The 16,622-nt window shown below is 41.1% G+C and overlaps 1 protein-coding gene across 1 annotated transcript in view; it reads left to right on the top strand.

The window, feature by feature from the left end:
* lpgat1 (lysophosphatidylglycerol acyltransferase 1) overlaps window positions 1-16,622 on the top strand; it is a 70,034-nt gene that overhangs the window by 42,834 nt on the left and 10,578 nt on the right. Inside the window, exon 6 of the mRNA XM_034075975.2 lies at window positions 3,559-3,685. Coding sequence (XP_033931866.1) covers window positions 3,559-3,685 — 127 coding nt within the window. The remainder of the gene's footprint in view (window positions 1-3,558; window positions 3,686-16,622) is intronic.

Genomic DNA, 16,622 nt, shown 5'->3' with positions numbered 1-16,622 from the left:
AGTGCGGCTCACAGCCTGCAGAAAGGCTCTTTGTGCAGCGATATGATAAGGCTATAAAACCATGTGTGTGTAGTTGGCAGGTATGCAAAGTTCACAGTTGTGAGTCATTAAGGGTGGGAATGCAGCGCCGTAACACAGGTAAATGTGTACGATAGCACGGACCAATCAGAGGCAATTTTAGTCGGTGGGTGGATTTCAAGTGTTGTAATTGGCCTGCAGAGTGGCCTGATAGAGAGCCAGAGATCTGCCAGTGTGCTTCCTTCCTCTAACTGTTTACAGAAGGGCAGGGCGTCTCTGATGTCACTTTAAATTACCACGGCTCCTGTTATTACAGTATTGTTTGTCACAGGAGTGATACCTTGGCTCGGCGCCCCTGTTCTCTGGCAGGCCGCTCGTGGGAGACGATGGCCGGCTTTCAGCACACTTGGACAAATATCTAGATCCAATTACCCTCACAGGGACCGATGGTGTTAGCCAGTCTGCCTATCAAGTCTCTCTAATTTTGGTATAAATTAAACAGCGTCTCAGCGTTTTCCCTTCCAGTATAAGTTAGTTAGTTTGATAAGATAAGATATACGTTATTAATCCCGAATTGGGAATTGTTTTCAGTTGTTTGTTTGTTTAGATCCCCACTTGCTTTTGCAGCTTTTCTTCCAACACAGTTTACGTGGTGACTATATAGAAATATGCATTTACATTACTCTTAACAAAACACAACCATAACACACAGTGATGCAATGCTACTCTACATAAAACATAAAGAATTGCCATAATTTAGGTAATAAAAATACATAATAAAGACTGGATTAACTGACTAACATAAATATCAGTTTAGAAGGCCCTTTAAAACCCTCACACACTATAGGAGATTATAAACAATTCAAGTGTTTTCAAAAATGCTTTCGCACCGATTTTGATTTTTTTTTTTGTGTGTAATTTAATTTGGCAGTGATTTCCATTCTTAACTTGCTCTGTACGTTACTGTACGGTGAACTGATGTAATTTTCACTTGTGGTAAAGTAAAACAAACTTTAGGAGCAGAGGTGTCATTCATTGGCTTCTGCCCTCCCTTTTCATGTAGCTGTTTAGCTTTACCATGAGCTAAACACACTTCCAAAAAAGGCTGAGGACTAGTTGAGGCATTTGGTTTCTTGTACAGAAGCAATAAAGAAACAGTGAAAAAGTGGTTGGACAAGAAAATCCAATCGTAGTGATCAAAAATCAGTAAATAGATAATATATAGCACAACATTGAAGCCCCATGAGAAGTATAATACAGTAATGAATCTAGTAGATACACACATCCAATATCCATATTGTCATAAAGCAGTCCGGCTGATTGATTTGCAACAGGTACAATACACCAAGAGTTATGAAAGGCATGGCTGCCACAGTACAAACAGCTGTAAATCTAAAAAGGCAGACAAAGGGGCTTGTTTTGTGCTTCTTATTGCTACTTTGCCTAACCCTTTATTCCAATGATTCCAAATAACTCGCATTCACATGACATGTTCTTGTTCACTGTGGGGTGCATTGTCTCTTTGGATTGGACTGTAACTGATGAGGTGATTTAGACTCACGGGCATGAACAGAGTGTACCTGAAATCAAAGGAACTCTGTATCTCTATCGCACTCTTTAAATCATTCACGTTTTTCTGAATCGTATCGGAAAAGATATCTAAATTAGGACTTGTTGGAAACTTCTCATGTTGAAATGCTGTTGACTCTCGACTGTTTGTAAAGTTAACGTAGCTGAACGGTTGTAAAAATGTAGCTTCACGTTGTCACACGGCCTGGCATGTTGACTTTGCATAAAGGAGTCTGTTTGCTCGGAGAGGGAAGTGTTCGCTGCACAGTAACAGCAGCCTGTGACTTTAGGCTTTACATCGAGCTCTTTTTAGATCTGTCTGTGCTGAATGAAGCCGCTGATGTTTTCTGCTTTACATTTGACAAGCTTGTTCAGCTAACGGGAAACGTCAGCGTTTAGTTAATGCTGTCTCAGGTTGTGTGCTGTCAAAGCTCACAGTTGGGTCTAAAGGTTGTTTCATATTATCTGTGCATTAAGTACAACGTCAGGTCTAAGATGTGTTTGGATTAGCTCTAATGCTAATTGCGAGGAGAAACGTGTAGCTTTTGTCCAATTTGGGTTTAAACCGTTTTGTGGAAGTGGATCAGCTCTTGTTTTCTCTCATCACTCCTTAAAGTCACACACATTGACATAATATAAAATATATTTGCATCCTTACTGTCAAAGCACACACACGTCACACACACACACACACACACACACACACACACACACACAGTAATGTTTGAGTCCGGTTATGTCTAATGTCTGATGTACTTCAGTCCTGCAATAAATAACAGGCTCGAGGATGTAGAGAAATGACCTTTCCTTTGTATATGGGATTTTACAGCAGTAGTTCGCAGAGTCATCTTTAGTCAGATACCGTTACAGAACCTCATCATTTAACTATGTTATCATACAAAACAAACAAATAAAATGTTTTTCATTTTACATTTTTTTTTAAAAACACATTTAAACAAAAACAAGGACATTCTGTGCAAAAACACATTTCATTTCACTTCTCCGAAATATAATTTCCTGAAGCCTCACGCAGGAGGTGATACTTTCTATTACAAAGATTTCAAATATATTATCATACCGGCTCTCTAAGAAAAGGCTTAAGCCAGACAACGTATCTATAGTCATTTATTTTATCTGTCAGTGAATCCAATAAGTATTTAGTTTGAATATTTGTGGACATTGAATGTCGACGTTTTTATGTTTCATTTGATTTGTGGAGACATGCCAGAGAGCTGACCGTGCATGATGTACATACACACTCACACATGTAGCCTTGCAGCTGACGGATATGTATCACATGTTTAGCATCCCCCCTCCCATCTGTCAACCTTCACGTCCTGTCTCACTTCTCTTCCTCCCGTCTGTCTTACCCTGCCATGAATGGAGGGTCCGCTAGTCTCTTATTTTACAGTTTCTATCTGCATTTTTTGTTGAAATGTAATGGAAACAATTCAGAGAGTGCCATCACGTTACTATAATGCTGCATTTAGAAGTTCTATTATGCTTTTGGGGTTTTTATCCTCTTTCCTGTGGTGTGAAGGAATTTCTCTCTCAGTTTCTTTACCTGAAAATTAGCATTATGTCTACTTATAAAAATGGGAAAGACAATACTTATAACATCACGATATCCAAAATCTAAGAACATATGTATCTCAATATTATGTGGATATGTTGCCCAGGTTATATGAAAGATTAGCTTTTTAGCTGAAAATGTGTCTTTTACTCTGACCCATTATTTGTAGCTGACTGTCAAACTCAGTTTTTCATCTGGATGACCATTAAAGTGTCTTTGAATCTCTTCCTACTGTTTTTCCTTAACCTAAGAGCCTTATTCATAATGGGCTTTTCTCTATGTGGAGTATTAAGTATGCCTTACCTAAAAAACTGAAGAAACCTGAGCATGTTTTTCGCCTATATCCCTACCTTTCAGTTGTGTCCTAACTTCCTTTATTTGTGTTTCTTCTCCAATAGGTAATAAACGTAAAGGCCTGCAGTGGGTAGTAGACGTGACCATAGCTTACCCCAAAGCCAGACCCATGGACATCCAGACCTGGATCTTTGGCTACAGACCTCCTACAATCACACATGTACACTACAGGTAAGAATACAAGTGATTCGCTGCATCCACCTGGTTTATTCTCATGAGAGGGAAACGCCAGAACCATTTTTACTATGCAAAGGTTTCCTGCTGCCCACATGCAAATAAAGTGCGGCACATTACATCATGGAATAAGTGAAACCTGAGGTTGGTAGTCTTGTGACATTAAAGGTGGGGTAGGTAAGTTTGAGAAACCGGCTCGAGATACACTTTTTGTTATATTCCATGGAATGCTCTTAACATCCCGATAGCAGTGCTTTGACAACAAATCCATAAAGAAATGTCATCTGTGGAAGCCGTAGTACTGTAAAAAGCACGACCAATCATCTGAGCCGGCTCGGCTAAAGTAACTGGATGGCCTACCTGCCTGTCAGCCTTCCATCGGGGCACAAACTTATCTCGTGCCCTCATTGGTCATGTGCGCGTTCGTGTGTGTTGGAGGAGGGGCTCTGTAAGGAAGTGGCAGATTTTTTCCGGTTGTGTATTTTCAAGTTCTAGCGCACTCGAGCTGCTTTCTCCAAAATTACCTACCCCACCTTTAAGAATGTATTCATTTATTTCACTTTGGGCAGTTTATATTGCAAAAGAAAACCTAACAACAAAAGCTGTTTTATTTCTTCCATCTTCCACATATTTCCTTGCTTTCATTACAACTTCCAAATGTACAAAGACAATTAAGTCTTGGGAGGGCTTGAGAGAACATAGGATAAGAATGAATTATGTTTGCTATGTAAAACAATATGACAGTTTCATTCATTGGATACCTGCACACAACACAGCGTTGAAGACAAACAGAAGAGGTGGTAATGTCTTCTGTAACATAAATGTACTATATCTATCCACTCAGTTCGAAAGTAACAAGTGCCTTTTGAGCACTTTGTAGACAAGTGGCTGTTAAGATGCCAAACAAATATTCATCTGGACGCCTTCCCTGAAAATGTCCAGAAAGTCATGTGGACAATTGTAGAGCAGATTAGGGTTTATTAAGCTTCTGAGTGCTCTGTGAATCTCTGCACAGGAAGGCCTTATCACTGGAAACTCCCGAAAGATATGCCAGTGATTGCTTCCTGAAACCCACACTGTCTCCAACATTCGGTAATAAGGAGTAGACTTTAGATTAGTATATTTATACCAGGTCATTATGGCTTGTGAACTCTGTGACAGTGATACAACGGTTGCCCTTTGCTCCTGTCCCTCCACATATTTATCTTTAAGAATGTACTGTATTGCCGTCAAAGGAGAAATCAATGCTACCAGACAGACACGTCACAGGTTTGTAATAGAGAAGCCAGTCACTTGGGTTTGGTGCACAGACTTTGGGACTGTTCCTGTGACTCACTGCAGCAGCGTTTGAGGAGGGAGAGCTTGAAGTTCATCCACCCACTGATAACACAAGTTCACGTTCACTTTGCATTCCTACAGTAGTGAGTCAGCAGGACACTCCTGACATTAAAGGGTCCCCGTGGAGCGGTAGGCCTTAAGTAGTTTAGTTTAGTTTATTTATTTATAATGTCGTGGACAGTCCCCATCGATGGAGCAGCTTTAGCCGACATGGCTAATTTCCAGCCGTTGTCCCCGGCCAGATGGTAATAGACACCCTTCAAATGACAATATATCAACAGCATTAGTTATAAGAAAATATATGAAATAAAATAAAAAGGAGGAAAGAGGATAAAAGAGAACAATAAACAACACACGTTACTATATACAGTACATGTCACATATAGCACATCACAGAAACGAGGGGCAACATCCATGATCACAACATGTAACACTCACGCCATACTCAACACAGACTAGTGTGTGAAGGTGTAGTTCTCAGTGAACCATGTTTTTAAGTGAGCTGTGAAGGTGGGATGTGTATGTATGTCTTTGATTTGAGTGGGTAGAGAGTTCCCGTTTTGTACTGCTGTGACCGAGAATGATGACTGACCAAAAGTACTCTTCCTGAATGGGACTGATAGGTCGCCACGTGTGGAGCTTCTAGTGTTGTTACGTTGAGTAACCAATGAGCTAAGAGGTGGAGGGGCTGTATTGTGCAGGATTCTGTAAACCAGAACGATGTTCCTATACTTTATTAAATCTTCCCAACTCAGGATGTTATGCTTGTTGAGGATGGTGCAGTGATGGGAGCGGTTAGGTTTCTGGTCCAGTACTTTGAGGGTTTGTTTGTCCAGGGTTGCTCGTGGCTTCAGTGTGGAGCTGTTAGTTTGACCCCAGCCATGGCTCTGTGTTTGTTCTGTTCGAGGGTCCTCGGTTTTACTCAGTTCCTACTACGATACATTTAAAAACATTATAGCAACATTTAGAGCTGAAATAATTGGTTGTTTACAAAGATTGACAGAAAATAATGCTGCAAGGATTTTGATAAGTGATTTTTTTTTTCTCTAGTGTTCTTTCAGTCGGCCAACGTGAGGATTGCTAATTTCTCATATATGGTTATATAAAGCTATATATGTTTTGGTTTGTTTGCAAAAGTGGAAATGAATGGCCATTTTACAGAGAAAGGCATTTATTGAAGAAGATTAAGCATTTTATTTGTATAAAGCCAGTGTTTTTCGAGGTTTGACAACCTTTGTTTAATATAAGTGTGCGTATGTGCCAGGTAAAACACAGAAATACGTTTTTAGTTGCTAATAACGGATTGACATACTTATATCAACTATATTCCTGTATTCTACAGCTAAGAATAGCCCCGTTATGCATTTGGCCCCTCCATATTGTCCTGCCGTCACTGCCCTCTGTTGCTAATCCACCCACTCGGGGGTATGATGAAGGTGGGGCAGGATTACATTTCTTTAGTCTCTGTCTGAGATGAAGGTGGCCCTCTCTGTATTGTCTTGTCACGGTACATCATAAGGGACGTATCCAGACGTAAGCCGCAGTGATCAGGTACAAGTCACCTTGACCCCTTTTGGTTGTGTTCTGCCCCTGAACAACCTCCTCACAAAACTTAATGTGTGTGTTCACCTCTGTGGGCAGGCAATGAACGGGTAAAGTGAAGCCTGATTTATGAAGCCTTGCTCTCTGGCTCCTCTCTGGGGGCTTCTCCGCCCACTTCTGCAAAAGCTAAGGATTCATTAACGGCCCGTCCACACACAGGCATGAAAAAAATCTTGATGCTGGGCGTGTCTGAAGCTTGGCGATTTCACGCGCCCAAGGCGACCAACAACCAATCACATGAATCTCCCGCCCCCGACATACAAAGCAATAGCAATGTTAAAACGAAGTAAACTGGATATAAAATCCCCAAACAGGCGAAAACCTACCAGTTTCCCCCACCGTCTCTGCCACCTCCCTCCATGCCTGGTTCCTCCGGTTTGTATCCCGGTAAATAGTTCTGGCCGTAAAGAACCGGGTGATTTGCTACCGTAATTTCTCGTTTGGAATATGAGGAAATGAACTGCTGTCTGGCTCTCCCAGCTTGCACGCGGTTTGATTGGCTGGCGCTTGTACTGGCGGGATTTGCATAAACGGGATTTGATTGGCTGATGCCAGCTTCGAAAGCATCGGGAGCATCAAAAGTTGAACATTGCTCAACTTTTGATGCTCACGATGCTTGCAAAGCCATGCTCCGCTCCCCACAATGCAGTTCGGCGAAGATTAAAAATCTTCTACGTCACCCCATTCAAGTGAATGGGCGAGGCTTTGAAAGATTTTTTCCATGCCTGTGTGTGGACGGGCCGTTAGTCTGTAATTAGACGGGCAGCGGATGCACCGGTCCCACCCCAACGCTGAGACCCTTTAATCAGCCATCGACACCATCGGATCCCCTCGCCTGGTCAGCAGCTCTGCAGGCTAGGGACACTCAGCGAGCCCCCCCCCCTCTCGACAGAGAGGAAGAAAAGCTGTTCCTGTGCCGACCGTGAAGACGAGGCTGATCAGACAGCAGTTAGGCCCATGCTGGTGCAGGTGCAGCGTCAACAAGAGGATTAAGAACTCTGCTGGAGAATGTGAAATGTGATACACTTTGGAGATGCAGATAGGAGAAGAGGTTAGACAAGTTTTGCCCCAAGCATCACAAGAACCATTACTACAGAGACACTCGCAGAGCACATACATTTTGAAGGCCAACAGTCCTTTTTGGCAATGTCAACGGAAGTGGAAAACAGTTTGTTCCCCATTGATCAAATCTACTTCCTTGGCCCGTGCGTCACCTTTCCACCAAGTTTCATGCAAATCATGCAAATCATGCTCGTACTTTCTTTCTAATCCTGCTGACAAAAACAAAAGAAAACTGAAAACATAATAATTGAATTTAATACTAAGACAAGTTAATGAATTTCGACCACTCCTGTGTTAAGGGAGTACAAATCTGGCTTTCTTTTGCTTCAGCAGACATTGAGAACTTTATCTTTGTAACAAAATAAACAAAAAAGTGATTTAATTTGGACAGGCGAGGTCAGGGGTTTAGAGCTTTCAGGGGGGGTCGGTGATTTCTACAAATAGGTCCCTTCACCAGAACAGCAGGTTGTTGTGAGTTTGCTGCATTAGATGGTGTGATTCTGTTTGATCGTGTGTAAATGGAACCAAGGCAAGTTTATTTATAGAGCACTTTTCTGTACGCGACAATTCAAAGTGCTTTACAAAACAAATTAAAAGACTTGTTAGGAATAAATACAGTAAAACACATTATATAATGGCATTTTACAACAGGCATTACAAAGCAAAGATAATAAAATATAAAAATAAGCACCACAGGTATACTATACATGTTTAAAAGGCATACTGTAGTTCGAATATGAGCATCTCAATTAAAAGCAGCGGCAAAGAGATATATGTTTTTAGTCTCGATTTAAAAATAGTGAGCGTTTCTGCGGACGTGCATGATTTGGGTAGTTCGTTCCAGAGTGTCGGGCATCACAGCTAAATGCTGCCTCTCCATGTTTTGTTGTTACTCTCGGAACCGATAGCAGACCCGTCCCAGAAGACCTGAGGCACCTTGATGGCTCGTAATTATGCAGAAGTTCAACAATATACTTTGGTCCTAAACCATGTAATGATTTAAAAACTAGCAATAGTACTTTAAAATCAATTCTTTGGCCGACTGGAAGCCAATGTAGAGATTTCAGAACCAAATGAATTCCAATACTGCGGTCAAGATGTATTTCCCGAATGTGTAAGTTATTTCAAAGTGAGGTATATTTGGAGTCATAAATCAAAAACCCACCCGGTGAAAGAAATGTGAAAAGTACTCAGATATTTATGATCCAATTGTGTTATTTTGCATCAGGGATGTTATGGAAAACATGGTTCCTGTTGGCCGGGACAGCATCCAGGAAATAAGTTATTGTTATGATGTCCGTGCTGAGCATCAAAATGACGTTCAATGATGTGTCCTCTCCCCTTCTGATCAAATAGGGGATTCCCTCTCTAAGTGTGTGTTTTAAAGTGTATCATACCTCGGGGTCCCCTTAGATTGTTCTTAGACTAATAACCTCAGAGTTGATGGTGTTAAAACATGCAGAGAGGGGAATCCTCTGGCCTCACAGGCAGAGTAGGAGCTGTGAGAGTCAGCCGTTTGCTCATATCGGTGATTCAGCATGTTGAATCTGCAGCAGACCTGAGGCTGGAGCTCCAGGAGGAAGACAGTCTCACAGGTTCACCTTAGCATGAAAATGGTTAGCTAGTTCTGGATTGTGTAGAAGGAAAGCAGGATGTGGTTCAACATGAGAGCCTCAGTCTACGTTTTAACGAATGAGACATACCTGTACTCTCATTTGTTTATGTTTGCTTTCATCACAATGGAAACTTGATTTGTGCCCGGCAATATACTGCCACTTTACTTCGTGGGGTTATATTATAATTGTTATTTTATAATTATTACTTAAATTATTATGTTTATATGATTTTTATTTTAATATTTTTAGTCCAACTTTTCAGGTTTCTATAAATATTAGATTTTATTTACCTTTTTCTAATTTATCTGAAATGGAGCAACTGCCATGGAATCCAATTCCCCCGGACAAATCAACTGATGCTGATTTGTTCTGATCACCTTCATCTTAAAACAATCTAATTTAGTTTTGTATGTTGCTTGTTATTTTGGGGGATTTGCTTGGCCTTCTGCTATTCTTGTTTTTAGTTTAAATATATAATATATATAATACAGATATGGGACAAGTCATCTCCTCTCTTGCAGGCCCTGAGCATACGTGTACATTAGCTGTTAGCTGGACGTCACATGTAACCTAGTGGTGTGTTCAAGTCCAACAGAAGACATGCAGTGTTTGTGTCATGGCCCTAAATCCTGCGTCCTCAGCCTGGCAGATTTGATGTGAGCTGACCTTGTCATTTTACGGGTCTGTATAGATTACTACTGCGCGTGAGCCAGATCCAAAACATTCAGCTGACAATCAAGTCATTTTGTAGATGAATCCACAAACAGCACCTTTTTTTTTACCTCCCTTTTTTCTCTCTCTGCCTCCTCACCCCTCAGCCTCCCTCTCTCTCGCTGTGTCTCCTGCCCTCTCCCCATATAATCTCAGTCTTCCAGATTGCAGTATCATAAGCCCTCTGAATGCCCGGGTGAGGGCAGTAGTGGGAGTCGAATACGTTTTTTTCTTCTTTTAAATGCTCTTTTTTTGTGCTGCTGTGTGCGTTTCTGAAAGCTGCCGTTTGAACATTTCTGAAAGGTGACGTGATTTATGGCGTCTGCGTGGTCATCACATGGAGAGCTGCACACGGCTCTCTCTCAGACACTGAGGCACATTGTCTTTCTCCCAAAGCATTATTTAGAAGGTTGTAGTTACTGGGTGTAAATCAGAACCTGCATTTCCTACTGTTCCTTCTTTCATTTACTAATGTGGTTTAATGAGGTTCTTTCAACGCCTAAACCAGGATAATATCTCGTACACTTGTTTTACCTGCGAGTTTAATGAGTACCTTTGTGGTTAGAGGAAGTGTCTCGGGATTATTAATGAGTAGGGTTTATTTATTTTTTACTAGGGTCTTCAGAGGACTTGTTGATGTAGAAACACCTACACGAACAGAGGTCACCCCCCACCCATAAAACAAGAGTGTCTTCAAGGCCTAACGGCCTAATTTGACTGAAATAAAAGCCTGTGAGATCAATTTATATTACAAATGATTAACTTAGTATTATTATCATCTTATTCTAACTTTTCCGCAAGAAATCTAATTTACAAGACTCAATTCCAGGAGTGTTGATCTCCTGATGTTTTGTATGAACAATTGTCTAAAATGTAACTGCAGAAGACTCTGGAGTGCAACAAGTAGTAATCGTACCTGAAAACCCGTGTGTGGTACTCTTCTTTCTGGATATGAAACCATTATTGAAAGTAGGACAATAAGGAATATTTGTATACCTGTATTTAAAATATTACATATTGGTTATTTTGTTGCGTACAGTTTGCATTTGGGACGGAGTGTCCTACTTTACACTTAATCTGACCTCAAACGTGCTCCCTCGTAAAAATAAACTGCATGGCGTTGTGACATCAGAGACTCAATACACTGGGTTGGGGTCACAGAGTCCATCTCCACCTGACGGGGGTTTATGGCCCCTCACATCGGACCGCTGCACTGATAAGAGGTCGATGCTCCAATGGAGGACAGAAGCACGTGTTTGCTGGTGACTCGAGTTTAGTCAAAGTTTGATTTAGTCTTGTTCTTCACGCTGACTTTTGACTGAGTTTCAACCATGTAACTGTTTTGATGATGGGTATCTATTATCATTAGCATGTCATGCAACAGTTTTATTTTGCATTTTTATACTTCGATAAAAATACCTGATTATAAGTATTTTTGTTTAAAGGCTCCAACTCCACCTTAGACATCGTAAAAAGCAACAAAAACAGAAAATAAACCGAAAGTACTGACTGTAAAATTGAATAATGGGATAAATTAACAAGATAATATGCAACAAAATCACTACAAAAAAGCAAGTAAGATATGGGATCCCCCGGCAGTTGGTGCTACAAAAACAATCATGCCTTTCAAAAATATTACCCATTGAAAATACTTTGATCATACGATTGTGAATATGTTTTAATGTAACCAGTCTCAACTTATAGCCCTTTGACCATTCCCTTATATTTCGGTAGAGGTGTTTTTCGTGTCAAAACTATTTCCTGGAACAAAGACAGTCCCGAGCAGACATCTAACGTCCCTTAACTTTTCTCTGATTGCTCATAAGAGTTTGCCATTTAGCAAGCAAGAGCCCATTACAGTGGTTTCGTTATGCAACACAAAATTAAATGAATACAAGGAAATCACCAGAGTATTCTTTAATTGTCGTTGCTGCTGGTCAAACTGACCCTCACAGAGGACTTTAAGAAAGACCTCTTTAAAGGCAGCAGTTTGGGATTTGGAGCTTTTTTGCACTTAGATGATGACTCTTATCTTAACTAGAAAAAGACGGAGAGCAGCACAGGAGACTTTTTTTTTCTCCCCAAGCCACGCTAATCTCAATATTCACCTTTGCACCTCTATGCTCGATAACAGACCTCCCAGGACACCTCTTTGTTCCTAAAGAGAGATGTAGGGCCGTCGAGAGTCCCCGGACAATGACTGGTGGCTACTCTCCAAAGAGGCTCGTCAAGTGGACAGACTTTTCCTGCAAGAGTCCACATTTAATTGGCTTCCCAGCCCATTCAAAGGGGTACAAATATCTCAGGAGAAGAGATTTACAGAAGCTAAATGGCTAAAGGGTTTATAAGCTAAATGTGTCTATTCTTGTGATAATAAACACGTGGACAATGTTTGTCATATAATCCAGAAAGAACAACCGCAAATGGCAGCAAGGATGTTCATCATCAGTTGGATGAAAGCAGTGGTGTTAGTAACTTAGTACATTTACTCAAGTAGTGTATTGATCCATTTTGATGTACTTTACTTGAGTATATCCATTTTTGTAATGACATTTTCTTCCAACCCAATACAATTCAGAGGATAACAGAGTACTTTTACTTCACTACATTGATGTTTAACATTTGGTTACTTAATCAAGCAGCATACAAAGTAATTAAAACTAGCTGCACCTTTACCAGCTTTGATAACACTTAAATGCATAAATACTTATAATCAAAAAATATTGTATATATTATTCTGAAATGGGCCAATCTGCATAAAGAGTACTTTTACTTTTTGAACTTTAAGTATATTTTTATGCTAATACTTTTGTACTTTTACTTGACTAACATTTGGATTGCAGGACTTTAACTTGTAGCAGAGTATTCCTACAACTGATACTTTTACTTAAATACAAGATCAGACCTCTGGACTTATCTCCGATGTTCAGTTCAGGCGTACGGACAGAGGCAGCTGTCTGTCTGTCTGAGCGCCAGAGTGTCGGGTTAACATGCAGGGTGCTGCCAAGTGGGTGAGGGTGGAAATGAGAGCGTTGCCGTGGCACTATACCAACACATCACCACCACTACCATTTCTACTGTAACGTGCCACTGTATCTCCTGGCACAACACATACCTCCATACTCTTGTTTCTTGTTATTCAGCATAATATAAAGTTTCAATTTGTTACACTACTGTCAACAAAATCCCAGCGTGTCTTTGAGGTCACTACACACCGATCGATCAAAGCCCGTTTGATTTCTATGTGCTGAAACTGGACCGCTGATGTTTCGTTACAACCTGTTACACGTCAGCACTTTAAAGCACCAGCTCTCCAAGGTATCCGCACATGCTGAAAAATGTACTACTCAGCGTAAAAAGTAGTGCTGCTTCAATGTAAAGCTAAACTTCTGCCTCTTCTCAAAGGTGATTATGCAGAGAAAGTTGCATGATACTGAAATACGATAAGCTTAACGTTAACAGAATAGAATTCCTTTATTGTCATCGCACCAGGTACAACGAAACGATAACAGCTGTAATGTCACACTAAAAGCTATTTAATTCAAAAGAAATTGGCAACATTTAAAAAATAAAAAAGCGATGATTGTTTCAGTGTTTCAAAATACCAAGCCAGGCAGCTGCTTAAATGTGAGGGGATTTCAGGGCAGGAAATAAACCCTGTGAACTTCAAGATGCTGTTGATCTTTGGCTGTGTGAAGTTACATGTCATGGGACATTCGTTCTCCAAACAAACCTGGCTGATTACCAATGATACAGGGAGATACTGCATGCTATCTCAGCCAGGTTTCCCGTTAGCCGGTAATTACCGGACTATGACCGGTAAAATATGCTGAAGACCGGCAAATCTAAATCTCTCCGGTCAAAGTGTCCGGTCAAAATAATTTCCCCTTAGCGCAATACCACATCAGTTGCTCAACTTGCGCCACTTATGTGACAGACAAAAGAGTGTGTGACAGACAAGAATAGTCAACTCTAATGTCTAACACTTAATGAGGAGAAAGAGATGTCCTGTATGGGTTGATTGTGCGTTGATCTGTTGGTAATGCCTCGGGGTTCCGGTGGGCATGTAAACAAATGCATAATGCTGCGCTATACTTTGTGGCCTCACCCGGTTGCATAGTGACACTTATTGTGTAGGTATCTTTTGATAAGCAGGTAGTCCTATCATTAGCTAGAACGAGCTGGATCTGATCGATATGGACATAAACGCGAGTCTAATCTGACGGGAGAGAGAGATCAGCTGCTGCTGACGAGTCGACACGCAGCTCTGCATAACCACATGCAGCGGTGAGCGGACAAAACACACACTTCAGGTTAGAATATCACACGTAGCTATTTTAATTACCTCTCAAACTACCGTAACTAGTTATAGATATGTTTAGTTTTACTGCCGGGTCACTCATTACTGATCCGCAAGCTGCATGATACTGACGGGCTTTCAGGAGAAGGAGAGAGCGCTCCGTTTATTATTCCCGTGTTATTGTAAGTTACTGAACACTTTTGAATAATGTAGTTAATCTACTATAATTAGTTTGTTTAATATCAAATCATATCAATTTGTTTTAAAGCTCAACAAAGAAGACCTTTGACCGGTACTTTTCTCCTTTTGTCCGGAAGGTTTCAACTTGAATGGACATTTTGACCGGCAAAAAAATATTCTAACGAGAACTCTGATCTCAGCATGTCTTTATGTTGTAGACCCAAACGAGCAGCGCCTCCTCCAGCCTCAGCTGGACCCCAAAGATTCGGATTCCTCCATGAATATTTCAGCTGCATGAAAGCGTTGTGGCCTCCAGTCCACATGCTCCCCGAGTCACTAAGTGCTTCTGATAAGTGACCGAAGCCCGGCAGGATTACACAGCTATCGGTTTACCTTTAAGAGTCGAGGAGAGGGCCCCTGGCAGGCGTCCTCTCTGCAGCAGGTGTGAAACGCTCTGTTGGCTAGCATGGGTTAGATTTAATCATTCATACATTTACTATTTAATGACCACAACACCGCCGTCACCAATCACTTCTCAGGGAAAACGCACCGTTACAAGTGAAGTTGTATGCGTAAGATTGACGGAGGAATGTACTGTACGCTCTGAGGGGGACAAAAGCAACATGTATTTTAGCAACCTAAGACAAGACACACCTTAATAATCAATATCGATGTAAGTGTACACTATATTTAGAATATTTTCAATCATTTTCCTTGCTGTCAGACATCCATTTAAACAAATAAAGTGATGAAGTTAACTATGCTCTTTTCAACATCGTCATCGTCTTTCTCGATAGCTGAAGTAAAGAACACAACACGCCAAATCTACGATTTAAATCCACCAAACGCCATTGAAGAAAACTGTATTTTACCTTGCAGAAAAAAGGCTGTTTGTCCACCGCCGCCTCAGTTGGTTAGTTTTTTGCCTTTGCTGTCTGACGTCAAATAATATATTCTGTAATAATCTATTTCTCTAAACTCTCTACTGACTTTTCTTTAATACGTCTTACAACCCCCCTTTAAAAACCAAAAATGGGAACTTCATGTGCAGCCAATAAGAAATGAGCATTCATCGCCACAGTAGTTACAGGACAACAGCTTTATGTTCTTGTGGTACTTGATTTCACTTTGCGTTTATTGCTATTTTCTGTCCACATAGTGTTCTATCAGTCTTATGATGAGGGGGCATTGATTTGACTGTTCTTCTCAGCCTTACTCTGAATGTATCAGTGCTCGTGACTAAAGGTAACATCAAAGACACCTGATATCGGCTGAGGATGTAGGTGAATCATTGTGAACTCAATCTCTTTATCCTAAAATCAGCAGGTCAGGTGGCCACAGCAGCTTACCTCCATGTTAAAGAAGCCACTACAGACCTTTTAGAGACAGTGGTGGATTTTAGTCAGTGGGCGCTGGTGGTGAAGTCCATAGGGACTTGGCTTGGCAAAGACCAAGTGCTACCGAGGTGTCCCTGAGCAAGGCACCGTTCCGCAGCCCACAGCTCCTAACACTAGGATGTGTCAAATGCAGAGGAACCGTTTCGTTACATGGTACCTGTACTACGTAATGACAATAAGTTGAATATTTTTTATGTTGGATTTAACAGGAGTTTATGATGCTGTTTATGATGCTGCAAGGGACATCAAAGTTTCTCCACTGAAACAGGACCTTGTTGTGCCTCGCCACAGAGCGACGCACACACAGTGAACTGCCGGATAATGAGTAGAGAGTCCGTGGATAAATGTGGACAAACACAAGTCACTGCTGAACCCTCAGCTCCTGCCCTTATTTAAAGCGTATGTTGCGGCGATCGCTCATCAAAAAAGGCCACTCATGGAGGTTAGCAGTCAGAGTTCCCAACGCGTGTTGTGGTGAAGGATGAGGTCCACCATGACGTAATTGGTAATGCTTTTATTTATTTGTCCACGGTTCAAAAGTTCTTTTACGACTCGCATATCTACAATCTTGTTTTAAAACATAACGATCAGGCACACGCTCAGACACAAACAATCACGGTCAGCGCGGTTGAAAAACGTGTGGCTTCCTCTCGAGCCTCTCATCCCAGCTGATCACCTGTGCCCACATATCTAGGTTAATTACCTCCCGTGCTCCCAGGTGCGCAGAC

Source organism: Pseudochaenichthys georgianus, chromosome 24, assembly GCF_902827115.2.
Source record: "Pseudochaenichthys georgianus chromosome 24, fPseGeo1.2, whole genome shotgun sequence".
NCBI classification, from domain to species: Eukaryota; Metazoa; Chordata; class Actinopteri; order Perciformes; family Channichthyidae; genus Pseudochaenichthys; species Pseudochaenichthys georgianus.
Note: the sequence above shows the minus strand (reverse complement) of the source record. Positions and strands in the feature narration are given on the sequence as shown.